Source organism: Diadema antillarum, unplaced genomic scaffold, assembly GCF_040938485.1.
Source record: "Diadema antillarum isolate AM-2024a unplaced genomic scaffold, OU_Dant_1.0 seq00000175_RagTag, whole genome shotgun sequence".
In the NCBI taxonomy this organism is placed as follows: domain Eukaryota; kingdom Metazoa; phylum Echinodermata; class Echinoidea; order Diadematoida; family Diadematidae; genus Diadema; species Diadema antillarum.
In genome coordinates this window covers 1053373-1067630 of record NW_027271243.1, presented here as the reverse complement: position 1 = coordinate 1067630, position 14258 = coordinate 1053373, and the positions used below count along the sequence as shown (strand labels likewise).

General features: G+C 38.7%; 1 protein-coding gene across 1 annotated transcript in view; it reads left to right on the top strand.

The window, feature by feature from the left end:
- The window catches only part of LOC139728369 (ATP-binding cassette subfamily G member 4-like), a 120271-nt gene extending 106562 nt beyond the window's left edge, over window positions 1-13709 (top strand). Inside the window, 10 exon segments of the mRNA XM_071639313.1 lie at window positions 1088-1233; window positions 2096-2219; window positions 3018-3132; window positions 5883-6145; window positions 6826-6933; window positions 7891-8059; window positions 10379-10479; window positions 11728-11883; window positions 13223-13276; window positions 13278-13709. Coding sequence (XP_071495414.1) covers window positions 1088-1233; window positions 2096-2219; window positions 3018-3132; window positions 5883-6145; window positions 6826-6933; window positions 7891-8059; window positions 10379-10479; window positions 11728-11883; window positions 13223-13276; window positions 13278-13571 — 1530 coding nt within the window. The 3' untranslated portion in view covers window positions 13572-13709.
- Window positions 13710-14258: the final 549 nt, after the last annotated feature.

Here is a 14258-nt window from a genome sequence, read left to right as displayed (position 1 = left end):
CTGCAACTGGTGTCTCCGAAAGCCGAATTATGTAAATGTATGCCACGCACCAGCCAATCGCATGCAAGACCATGCGCCGTAGCAACACTGAGGATATTGGCGCAGCGTTCGAAAGAAGCTCGAAACTGACGAGTGCGATCCAACATAGCGTGCTTAAAATTCCATTTTCGATAGGAAAAACTTAGTCTTATGCTATGAAATTTAGTGTAGATGTAGAAAACATATCAAAGATTTGATTTCTGCAAAAAACCTAAATCGACAAAAATAATAGTCAAAATCTTTGTACCCCGCCTAGAAGGGAATTTGCTCTTGCGACTTTTGCCTGAAACCGTTGTCGCGGGTCACATATGTTCTAAACACCATATATATTTTGTGTGAATATACTTGTAACTAAAAAGATATCATTTTCCCAAACTTCATCAAAGTAATCAATCCCAGTACTGTGCAATCTAGTCTTGACACTGAATGCCATACATTTAATGAACAATGTTAAAAAAGATCATATGATAAAGTACTGCAGTGCTATCATATTATTCATCGCTCGATAATGTATTTCCTACATGCTCTGATTAAGTTTGAGAGGAAAGCTTTGAATTTGGCCTGTCCAATTCTAGTAATTAAAATACTTGCATTATAAAATGAATTGATCAGGTCTTAGTCATTGAAAATCAGCAAGAAATGTACCTTAACTTGGATTCCATCTTGAAAATGACTGATCAGTTTGTTTCAGACTGCGGCTTTTTATCTTCAAAACTATCTCAAACAGTAACACTTTCTGTCTGTTTGTCTGTCTGTCTGGCTGTCCCTGTGTCTGCCAAGTATGTTTGCTCTCTGTTACCATCTATGCCTATTCTAAAAATGTCTGCATTGTTCTGTTCCATTTAGTTCAATTCAATTCAGTTATTCTACATTCTATCAATAAAAGGAAATACATAATACCAGGTGATACAATGTACATAATCAATTCAGCTGTTAAACAATACAGGAAAGGGCAAATCATTGAATATAATACAAAACATCATTTTGTATGAATGATATTGTTGCAATACCTCAAATTTTGATTTCCTGTTATCTCCACTGACTGCAGATTGAAGAAATCATGAGTCTGCTGGGCCTGATGGAGTGTGCCAAAACAAGAACGTCGCAGCTCTCCGGCGGTCAGACCAAACGGCTAGCCATAGCCCAGGAACTGGTCAACAACCCTCCTGTCATGTTCTTTGATGAACCCACCAGGTGAGCTTGGAAGGGAGTTCTTGGTTTGTTCATGGGCTTGAAGGGAAGTGGAAAGTGGGGATGGTGGGAAGGGTGGAATGGGGATTCAACTTTCAACTTTCAACTTTATTTTCACCTCCATCAAAATGAACAAAGAAATTATGTACATTTGCATATACACGGGATATTTGTGATACAGAACAAAATTTGAAAAGGTACATAAGAAAATTATGAAAATGAAAAGTAGATGCGATTACATCTTTGTTAAATACATAAAGCGTATAATGCAAGTCAACTAAGGATGAGGATGGAAGTGGAGGGTCCCACTAAGAAGCAAAGCTTGTACGATATGGGACCCTCAGAAAATACACAAAACATCAATATGAAACACAATAAACGAACTGATGTCAACTGACATCAAAATGATTGGGAAGAGGAGAAAGAGAGAAAAGGAAAGAAAAAAAAAGAGGAAAAAAGGGAGAAAAAAGGACACACAGGATTGAGGACACACCCTTAGGGATATGTTCCAACTTCAACTTTGTACTGTAGCAATGCCCTTTTGATACTCAGATGATAATGTGCTATAAATTCTCTGCAGGATTGAATCAAGCAACATATTGGTAACGCATGATGCAAATGTTCAATCCAACTTTCAGATTTATGGTGCATAACGTCAGAAATGTCTAATTGAGGTAAAAAGAATAAGGCACGCACACACACACACACACACACACACCAATTTTGTGGCAATGAAGGCGAAACATTGTGTAGTATCAACTTAAATACAATTCACCAGAGTACAGCAAGAAGCATTGGCTATCCAAATGTGAATATCTTGTTTGTAATTGTGGATTTGTTTATTTTGTTTTATTGTTTCACTCAGTGGTCTTGACAGTCTGTCCAGTCTCCAGTGCGTTTCACTTCTCAAGAGTCTGGCCCACGGCGGCCGAACGGTGATCTGCACCATCCACCAGCCCAGCGCCAAACTCTTTGAGATGTTTGACAAGGTTTGTCCCCACATCATGGCTAATACCTCCATTCCATAGAGATTTTCTTTCGTCGCTCACTCATGGGAAGCAAAGTTTATTGCTTCCAGCCATCAACCAAAGCATATCGGATCGCAGTCCGATGAAGGTCGACTATCAGGTCCGTGTGACACATATCGGGTGGTGATCCAATGACGGAAGATCGTTCGATGAGGATCATGCGCGACATGTCTGACACTCACCTGATAGTCAACCAATCCAGTCAGATTCATCAGACTGCGATCCGATGTACTTTGATTGGTGGAAGGATCAACAAACTTTACATACAATGGGTGACCGACGAGAAAAACACCTCTGTGGAATGGCGGTATAAACTTCTGACGATTTGTAGGGTTCTGCAGATCTCACTAGCAGGCTTGTCTGGGAGCAGCTGAAATTTATGCTGTTGAGGACCACCAGCTGATTTTCACTATTGCACATATTTGCCCTTGACACCTGCCTGAGCGTACTTGGAGCTAGACTTCACAGAGTTAAAGTGGGGGAAAGTAGAATGAATGGGCATTTTAATGCTCTAAGTTTTGGGACTTTTGTACTTATTCAGTAAGTAGGAATGAAATGTTTTTAATACCCTGATTTTGTTTTTCTGTCATGGCATGTGAAATCAATGATTGAGCAAAGGTATATGCCAGGACCAAAATATTCTTATTAAATACTAGTAACCATGAGTTAGAGAAATACAATACAACACAATACAGCCCTCACAATCTGTAAACAGATTTGCATATATCATCTCATGTTATTTTTGTTTTGTATTTCCAGCTGTATATTCTGGCAGAAGGTCACTGTCTTTACAGAGGGACTGTCCACAACCTAGTGCCCTATTTGAAGAGCAAAGGTCACATATGTCCTCCCTACCACAACCCAGCAGATTATGGTAAGAAACTGATGGTCAGACACAAAAGGTCTCAAGTGCTTCCATTTAAAGGAAATCAAAGCCCAAATACAAATGTGGATTGAGTGGAAGCAGCAATATTAGTACAACACATCAGAGAAAGTTAGAACAAAATTGGACGATCTATTCAAAGTTATGAACTTTTAGTGACGTGACTGCTGCTTTCCATCAACCCACATTCCTTATATTTAGGTCTTGGTGTCCTTCAAGTACAATATTCCACATCATGATCAAATTAAATTTGAAAAATAGCAGGGAAAACCAAAAATTTAATGGTAGAGGCATTTTACAATTCTAAACCTGAAATAGGGAAAATTATGGAAACGTTAAGACATCAGATTTTTGCACCATACAGTGACATTTGTTGCAGTGGCATATCATACAAGAAGTGGAAAGACACTGCAATATTGTGGAGGCTCACCTTTGATGCTTGCCACTCTAAAGATTGCAGAATCCATGAGGTCATTGACCAACATTATGTACCACTGTGTGAAAAGAATTTGTTTTGTGCCCGGAAGAACAGCATGAACAGTGGTGAGGCCCGTAAGTATAGCACGTGCCCTCCTTGGTTCGCATAGTTCTTCTGGGCACACCTTTCTTGAATTGCGTGCGTCTATGTCATTCTTCTGGGCATATGACAAATTTCTTTGTTAAAAGGTCAGTCAATCTTGTCTAAGTCAACCTCGCGTAAGTCAAATAATAATCTAAGTCAAAATCTTTTCATATCCTCTTCTCTTTGTATTCTATTGAGTTTAATCCCTCATAAGTCAAATTTTCTCGAAGTCGAATCTATTTCTTCAACCCATAGATTCAAAATAGGCAAGGTTGATTGTATAGTGTATTCAGTATGAATGTCGGTATGAATTTCAGTATGAATTTCAGGATGAATTTCAGTATGAATGTCAGTATGAATGTCAGTATGAATGTCAGTATGAATGTCAGTATGAATGTCAGTATGAATGTCAGTATGAATTTCAGTATGAATTTCAGTATGAATTTCAGTATGAATGTCAGTATGAATGTCAGTATGAATGTCAGTATGAATTTCAGTATGAGTTTCAGTATGAATTTCAGTATGAATGTCAGTATGAATGTCAGTATGAATGTCAGTATGAATTTCAGGATGAATGTCAGTATGAATGTCAGTATGAATGTCAGTATGAATGTCACTATGAATGTCAGTATGAATTTCAGTATGAATTCCAGTATGAATTTCAGTATGAATGTAAGTATGAATGTCATTATGAATGTCAGTATGAATTTCAGTATGAATTTCAGTTTGCATTTCAGTATGAATTTCAGTAATGAATGTCAGTATGAATTTCACTATGAATGTCAGTATGAATTTCACTATGAATTTCAGTATGAATGTCACTATGAATGTCAGTATGAATTTCAGGATGAATTTCAGTATGAATGTCACTATGAATGTCATTATGAATGTCAGTATGAATTTCAGTATGAATTTCAGTATGAATATCACTATGAATGTCAGTATGAATTTCAGGATGAATTTCAGTATGAATGTCAGTATGAATGTCAGTATGAATTTCAGGATGAATGTCAGTATGAATGTCAGTATGAATGTCAGTATGAATGTCATTATGAATGTCAGTATGAATTTCAGTATGAATGTCACTATGAATGTCAGTATGAATGTCAGTATGAATGTCAGTATGAATTTCAGGATGAATTTCAGTATGAATGTCACTATGAATGTCAGTATGAATGTCAGTGTGAATGTCAGTATGAATGTCAGTATGAATTTCAGGATGAATTTCAGTATGAATGTCACTATGAATGTCAGTATGAATTTCAGTATGAATGTCAGTATGAATGTCAGTATGAATGTCAGTATGAATGTCAGTATGAATATCAGTATGAATGTCAGTATGAATGTCAGTATGAATGTCAGTATGAATTTCAGTATGAATTTCAGTATGAATGTCAGTATGAATATCAGTATGAATGTCAGTATGAATGTCAGTATGAATTTCAGTATGAATGTCAGTATGAATGTCAGTATGAATTTCAGTATTAATGTCAGTATGAATGTCAGTATGAATGTCAGTATGAATGTCAGTATGAATGTCAGTATGAATGTCAGTATGAATGTCAGTATGAATGTCACTATGAATGTCACTATGAATGTCAGTATGAATGTCAGTATGAATGTCAGTATGAATGTCAGTATGAATGTCAGTATGAATTTCAGGATGAATTTCAGTATGAATGTCAGTATGAATGTCAGTATGAATTTCAGGATGAATGTCAGTATGAATGTCAGTATGAATGTCAGTATGAATGTCAGTATGAATGTCAGTATGAATGTCAGTATGAATGTCAGTATGAATTTCAGTATGTCAGTATGAATGTCAGTATGAATGTCAGTATGAATGTCAGTATGAATGTCAGTATGAATGTCAGTATGAATGTCAGTATGAATTTCAGGATGAATGTCAGTTTGAATGTCAGTATGAATGTCAGTATGAATGTCAGTATGAATTAATCAGGATGAATTTCAGTATGAATGTCAGTATGAATGTCAGTATGAATTTCAGGATGAATTTCAGTATGAATGTCAGTATGAATGTCAGTATGAATGTCAGTATGAATGTCAGTATGAATGTCAGTATGAATGTCAGTATGAATTTCAGGATGAATTTCAGTATGAATCATTTGTCTTACTTCTGATGTCAGTGGTCATCTCTCATTCTGCCTCCTACGTACAGTTATAGAGCTGGCGTCCGGGGAGTACGGGGCAGCGGCCACACAGCTGGTCAAGGCAGTCGAGGATGGACACTGCGAATCCTTCAGCAGCAACACCAGCCAGTCATCGATATCCCAGGCCCAGGGTGACCCACAGGGGCCCCACCGGGGTGAGATGGGTCAAGCGGTGGGCAACGGGCACTCCCCTGTGGCCTCCCATGCCAGCAACGGGATTGCTACTGTTGTTTTCAAGTCATCCAACGGGTTTAGTACAAAGACTATCGCAGTAAGTATACTCTATCTATGCTACCGTTTATGTAAGTTGTATTTTTATTTGTGTGTCAATGTTATGTATCATGTCTTTTGTTCATGTTGTCATGGAAATGGAAAATCAATTCAATTCAATTCAATTCAGTTCAATTCAATTCAATTCCATTCAATATTCAAAGTGATGTAGTACGATGGATATGATTTGTTTTTGAACTTTTCTGGAATTCGTTTTTATTATTTGAAAAAAGGAAAATTTAAAAAGTCACATATGGGTTTAATCTAATTGTTTATCAGAAGTATTAGCCAAGGTGTTACATTCAGTATGCACCAGATCACATGATTTACAATTTAAAAATGCTGAAGTTGCTTACTGCTAAGAATAATACTCCATGCATTTTGAGAGTGGCTTAACCCGTTGAGGAGAGGCCGATTTTACTACGACACACATTTCCCATATACACCTGCTCGAGTATACTTTGGACTTCTCCTCAACGGGGTAATTTTTGGGGACCTTTCATGGAAAAAAAAAAGTGTTTCAGCAGACACCAAACTATATGGCCACTATTATAATATTACAGGTAGGCATGTGGTATAATTATCAATATGTTCTGTGTGTTGAATTGCTCTTTCACTTATTTTGTTTGTTTCTTTTTTTTTCAATTGTAACTTCTTGTTTCTACCTCTGCTGTCTATCAGACGGAGAACAAGTTACCAGATTTCCTGACCACCACATTTGGGACGGACATCTTCATGCAGTTCTGGGTCCTCTTTAAGAGAACGCTAATAACGATCTCCAGAGATCCGGTGAGGGTGAACGTCCCTGTACTTGCTTATTCTGTAACACCATTGTGCATGAAAACAAGGAGCACTGTGTGCCATAGGCATGACAGACCTGTGTTCACATTGCCATGAAGTGACAAAGTGCCCTTCGCATTTAATAGTTCAAGAGTATATGCTCACAGGGTATTAACAGGTATACCGTGATGATTCTTTCTGCAGCTGAAAGCTTCCAGTGACCTTCTGAAGAGATAGAATGATATTCTCCCACTTGTACTTAAGAAACAAGGACTCATAGTGATTTTCATTATGACCAGAGCTGCAGCAAAGAGTCATGCTGAGCTTCTATCCCAATTGCCTCGTCATTTGGAATGGATTTGTTGTACTCTTGTTCTCCCTTTTCCAAGTTTGCTGATTTATGTGCATTGCGCGAAACATTGTTTGTTTGTTTTGTTTTTTGTTTGTTTTATGCTAGAAATTATTAGGTCGGTCACATTGACAGTTGTAAGATCTGGGGGGTGTTTCATCAACGTTTGTCGGTGCTGACAACTTGAATCACCATACGTTCATACGTTAACAGTCAGTGACCAGAGCATTTCAGCCAATCAAAACCAAGAATTTTGCTGAAATTGGTCAGCGGCAACAGTTGTCGGCGCTGACAAACGTTGATGAAACACCCCCCTGTATTGCTACTATCAGTTTGTTTGCCTGTAACACAGCACTATGCTTGGATTAGTGAACCAGGCTCAGCTGCAACATGAGTTCTTTCTATACATGCTCATTATCTTTTAGGGCTGTACCCATATTTGAGCCCCTGCTTTAGGTGTAACTGCACTGGAACCAGATTAGGTGCTTGAAATGTCATTATGATAATGGTTACGTTTTATTCATGAAATTTGGTATCAATTGTAATCAGATTATGATAGCACCACAAAAGAAAGAAAAAAAAAACATGATGGTCGCCCATGGTTGTCCCCCCTGCAGACCTTGACACACACTCGATTCTCATCTCATGTGGTGATCGGAGTCCTCATCGGTCTCCTGTACCTCGACATCGGCGACGACGCTGGGAAGGCCTTCAACAATGCTGGCTTCCTCTTCCTCTCTATGCTGTTCCTCATGTTTTCAGCCATGATGCCTACAGTATTATCATGTAAGTCTGTCTACTTTGTTATCCTCAAAACTCAGCCAATGACAGTACAGCCTATCAAGGAGGTTTTATACGCGGAGTTCCAACTGGCTGTAATTGAAGGGGTCGGTGCAATAAATAGTGCTAACCCACTCTTTTGTCAAAATTGAGTTACATGCATTTTCATGATCCTTATCCTTCACTCTAAACTCCATGAAAATATCATATTTGAATTCAACCAATAAGATGGTAAAAAATGCATGCATTCATGTTTTATTAATGTACAATGTATGGACTTTCCAAACATTCAACAGCGATTATCTCAAAATGACCATTGTGTGGGTTAGCACTATATTGCACCGACCCCTTCAATTATTCAAACAGTTGTCAGATTTGTATTGATGTACAATAGAATGCCACAGGTGCACTTGTGCCTTTGATGATCAATGTTCGACGCTGCCATCGTGTTGAGCAATCTGAAGATTCAATTTTAACGTTTTCATAATGTTGGCCATATTTTGCTTATTTATTTATTAAATGAAATGAAATTTCACTTAACCCTAATCAGGCTGGGCTTTTTTGGCTATGCTATATCGGGGGGGGGGGGGGGGGGGCGGATTCCGCCCCCCCTTCAGATCTCGCCTATGGAACGCGCGATCGCGCCGAAAATTGGCACACGCAACACCCGCGACGTATTCTATCAAAATGTATGGTTGCTTTCTCCGAAAATTTTTTCTTATATTTTATATTAATTAATTATTGTAATTTATGCATAAAATCAGTTTTGGGCTCTAAATCACTTATTAATGCTCCAATTAAGCTAATTTCTTTTTAAAAATGTTTCTTGTATCATTCTTCTGAGACATAGGATAAAAAAAAATCTGTATCGAAATTAATTTCTTATGTATTTTATTGTTTTTTGAATTTCTTATGTATTTCATTGTTTTTTGACCTTTTGTTTTTGTTTGTTTTTTGGCCAAAATTTGTCACAGACATTTTTCGAAGCATTATTATGCTAAAATAAATTAATTTCGGCCATTCTAAGTGAAGATATGAATTTTTATGTGAATTAATTGAAAAAACACAATTTGCATTGGATTTGTACACAAAATCACGTTTTGGAGCAATTTTGGGGTTGACAGATTTTTTTAGAACGGGTGTCGCGTCAAAACGGTACGCGCGGGTGCAACAATTTGGGTCTCAAAAGTTGCGCGATACTTGAAAGAAAAAAGTCATGAAACATCGCGGCGGGAGCTTATCGCGTTGCGAAGATATTGCGCGAAACGTCGAGGGGGGGCGGATTCCGCCCCCCCCCCCCCCCCCCAGCCTGATTAGGGTTAATGATAAAGCATGTAAAACAAAATTCAATTCCGTCCAGAAATTTGTACAAAGGTGTAAATCAGAGCTGTATCATGTGAAAATGTTTAAAACTGTACCATCCTGGAAAGCTGGTTTTATCACTTTTCCGCATAATTTCCACAAATGAAACTAATATAGGATAATCTTCAAGTATAATTCTTTATGGATAGATATATCAGATTAGTGCCCGGGTATGCCCAGTCGAGTAAATTTTATCTTTATTTCAGCATTTTTTGCTCAATTTATATTCGCCCATCCTCGTGTCTGTACCACCTACCGGTACCTTTTATAAGAAGGGACAGCGAAAAGTATGATAATTACCATCATAAAGACATATCTTTCATTGAGAGTGACGAGTCATGATGCAATGGCACATGAATCAATTGTCTTCCTATTTGTGAGGCAGCTCCAGTTTAGCACATACTTCAAATATTTCTTAGTTGCGGCATCAAACATGGGATCAAAGGGAATAACACTGTTGTTACTCCATCTCTTGATCCTCCTTGGTCCTATACAATTTGATGCCTACAGTGTCATCATGTAAGTCTTTCTGTGTTATCCCCAAACTCAATCTGTGACAGTCCTGTGTAATCCATGATGCATACCATATTTATCCCGTTTACCAAGCTTGCCTTTCTTTTGCAGGACATTTCACCACTTGTATGTCATGCTGCTTTGCTAGCTTCCCTTCAAAAAACCCGTGATAAGGTTGTTTGTTTTTTTTGCATCAAAACCCCATGATGGGGTAATTTTGATGGTGTCCCTTCCAAAAACCAGGGATAGGGGATCAAAATCCTATCCCCTGTCCACTCAGAAAGGGGGCGTCTGTAAGAATGTGGAACAAGCATAATGTATCTGGAACAAGCATGTGTATGGTTGACAGCCTGAGTTGGGTTGGGGGATGGTGCAATGACATGTAATTATTTTTTTGAAGCTGATAATTTTCCCCCTTTTGCTCGATGTTTTAATTGATCCCTCATGCAGTCCCTCTTGAGATGAACGTGTTAATACGAGAGCATCTCAACTACTGGTACAGCTTGAAGTCTTACTACATTGCCAAGATGATGGCTGACCTTCCATTCCAAGTAAGTCAGCCATCAACGGAACAAACTTTGCACAAATATTCGAGTTACAATAGGCCCGATCAGACTGCCAAAAGGTTGAGAAGTTTAAGATCACGAAGTCTTCGTGACCTTTTGTGGTCTGGTTACACTGGCAGAAGATCCAGAAGTTTGGCGGGGGTGACATATAGGGGGAAATATCCCTAGTTGGAGTGGGAAGTTTCACAAGAAGTTTGCGGTCATACTGGCAAAACGTCGAGATCTTAAAGATTGTGATCTTTAACTACTCGATCTTTTGAAACACGTCACCAAAAAATCCTGCTTTTGGTCATAATGTACTCTTCAGATCCATCTACAGTCTCTGTCTCTTCCTATGTGTGATTTTTCCCAATTAATATTCTAGAACTTGGCACAGAAACAAAATGAAAGCTGGCAACCACATAACTTCAGTTTTATGGACATTTATCTTGAAGTTGACAGGCAGTTCTTTGCAGGGGATTAAGCATGCAAATTCAATGGGGAAATTCAAAACATAATATCATTCTGCATTAAAACAAAACTGCTTTGAATCCTGAAACGTTCTTTGACTTTGTTGTTTGTATAGGAGGTACGTTGTCCATCATACTTTCAACTTTTGAACAGGAAATTCCATGTGTCATTAAATTCAAATTAATTCATATCTTCCTCAGTTTTTCTTTTGACTTTTCTGTAAATAGGGTACTATGGTGACAGCTCACCACCCCTTTATTCTAAGTATAAAGTCCTTTTTTCTTGTTGAAAGCAAATTATCAATATTGTGTATTGATCTTTTGGAGTTGTAAAAGGGAAAATGTGATGTCTTAAATGGAGTCATTATTAACCCGTTGAGGACGAGTCCCAAGTATACTAGGGTAGGTGTCTCTGAGAAATGCGTGTTGTAGCAAAATCAGTCCATCCTCATCGGGGTTTGACACTCGTAACAAATGATGACCATCACAATCTCCATCTGAATGTTTGTTTGCAGTGTGAAATATGCACAATAATTTATAGATCCCTAGCCCAGTCTATTCCTCCTGCCACCGAAGATTTTATGCGAGCTGCCCTCGTATAGAGCATTATGGTTTTTGTACTAGTATTTGCCTGGTGCTACAACCTAAGGCAATAAGATTTCTTTTCTAAATCATTTATCATAATAGTATGTTAAAATGTTAAGTATTTTCTTTTATTTAGCCTTTAAAGATAGCACGGACACTCATGAATACTTCTATCATGTGCTAAATTTTCTTCCAATAGATATTAATGCCTACAGTGTACTGCACCATAGTTTACTGGATGACGGGCCAACCAAGTGAGGGAGGGCGCTTCACATTATTTGTCGCCATGGCAATTATGACATCATTAGTTGCCCAGTCCTTAGGTTTGATCATAGGTGCAGGATTGCCACTGGAGGTGAGAGCTGTCTCTTTGTTTGTTTATTTCATTCCAATTTGTTTGTAATTTTCCTTCATCACTTTGATCCCCGAGAGCATTAACTAATGTCTTTTTGATCAGAAAGGTCAATTTTTCATTGGCTCCATTGCTATGAGAACATGATCTTAATTACTACACAAATTGTATATATTGGTGCCTGAATTACTTTTTTTTTTTGCATTGCAGAGCAGCCAAATTCCCTCTGATTTTGCAGTTCTCCTGAAAACTGAAAGTTTTTCTTGTCTGGATAAGAGAACCCTGATTGCACTCAGAATGTTACCATCTCTGATTGCATTCAGAACATTACTATCCCTGATTGCAGTCAGAATGTTACCATGCCTGATTGGTCTCAGAATATAAGCATCCCTGATTGTACCCGGGTTGTCAGCATCTGGATTGCACTCAATATTAGCAGTCCTGATGGCACTCAAAATGTTAGCATTCCTGACTGCACTCAGAATGTGAACATCCTTGATGCATTCAGAATGTTAGCGAGTCCTATAACTCATGAATGTCATCACCCTTGATTGCACTCAAAATGTTAATCTCTGTGATTACAGTCAGAATGTAACCATCCCAGATTGCAGTCAGAATATTGAGATCCCTGATTGCACTCAGATTATAAGCATCCCAGATTGTACTCAGAATGTCACCATCTGCAATTCACTCAATATTAGCAGCCCTGATTGCTGTCAGAATATGTGCATCTCTGATGCATTCAGAATAATAGCAACCATCATAACACTTGAATATTAACATTCTTGATTGCACTCAGAATGTTGACAGCCCTGATGGCACTCAGAATGTCAACCTCTCTGATTGTAATCGGAATGTCACCACCCCCGATTGCATTCAGAATATGAGCATCCGTGATTGTACTCAGAAAGTCAACATTTGCAGTCCTGTTGGCACTGAGGGTGTAACATTCCTGGTTGCACTCAGAATGTGTGCGCCACTGATGCATTCAGAAGGTTAGCAACCCTGATAACACTTGAATCATGGAGGTGGGGTCCCACCTCCCTGCTTGAATGTTGGCATTCTTGATGGCACTCAGAATGTTAACAGTCTTGATTACACTCAGAATTTTGACATCTCTCATTCCACTCAAAATATTAGCAGCCCTAATTAATTTGTACCGTCTTATCATCAAAATGCTGTTATTATCATTATTGTTCATCTGGCATTTTAACATTATAAATACAAGGAGAAAATCATGTTGCATGATATAAAGAATGTGGAGATTCTAGATGCATGCTGAAGTTGAAGTCTGCAGATAGTGATTCTGGCAATCCTAGCTCTGGTCTGTTTTGGCCAATAGGTGGCAGTCTTTGTGGGTCCCGTCAGCAGCATCCCCATTCTCCTCTTCTCGGGTTTTTTTCGTCACCCTGGAGAACATCCCGGACTACCTCCAATGGATGAGCTACGGCTCCTTCGTCCGCTACTCATACGAGGGCGTGATGATCTCCATCTATGGACTGAATCGCAGTGCCATCGCCTGCAAGAGCGGCTCCGTCTGCATCTTCGAGACGGCGCAGGACATTCTAGATGAACTCGACATCGGCTCGGACAACCTTGAGCTGGACTTTGGTGTCCTCCTGGTGTTCTTTGTGGTGCTGCGCTTGATCTGCTACTTCATCCTCCGACTGAAGGTGAAGAGACTGCTGTGAGCGGCCAGAAAGAAAAACTCTTTAACAGTGATGCAATAGACCAAACACTATGTTTGTATTGTAGGGTAAATGCTTTTACAATTAGGACTTGCTGTCATTCCAAGTGATATTCAAGACTCTTTTTGAGGCACCAGCGCTGAGGAGAAGACAGGGTCACAGTGTACAATATGACACTGAATCATTCACAGCTGTTGTATGAGAGAAATTTGTGAATTTCTGACTGTACAGTACACGCTATCATTGTGCACAATCTACTATCACAACAGCATGTTATGCTGCATACCTAGTGTTCATATTGTCAAAAAAAGCACATGCTTACCAAGAATTACACTGTGATAAATACACACTGTGATGCGCACACACTGTGATGAGTACACAATGTGATTTGTTCATACTGTGATGAGTACACACTGTGATGTGTACACACTATGATGTGCACACACTGTGACTGTGCTACTACAGTGTTGTACTCAATGTGTATCTGTGTGATTACAGTGCGTTCAGCTTTGCCAGCTGTGCTGAGAACTCACTGCAAATCGTAATTCCATTGACTGCTGTAAATTAGACCCACTTTTACTTAGGGGAAGCACTGCTGTAATTCTTTGTGTTCATTGATAGGTCTTGATATGTCGATATTAATGTACCTCGCTGTCATAACGAGGTCTAGATTGAGAGCCTCAGGTAACA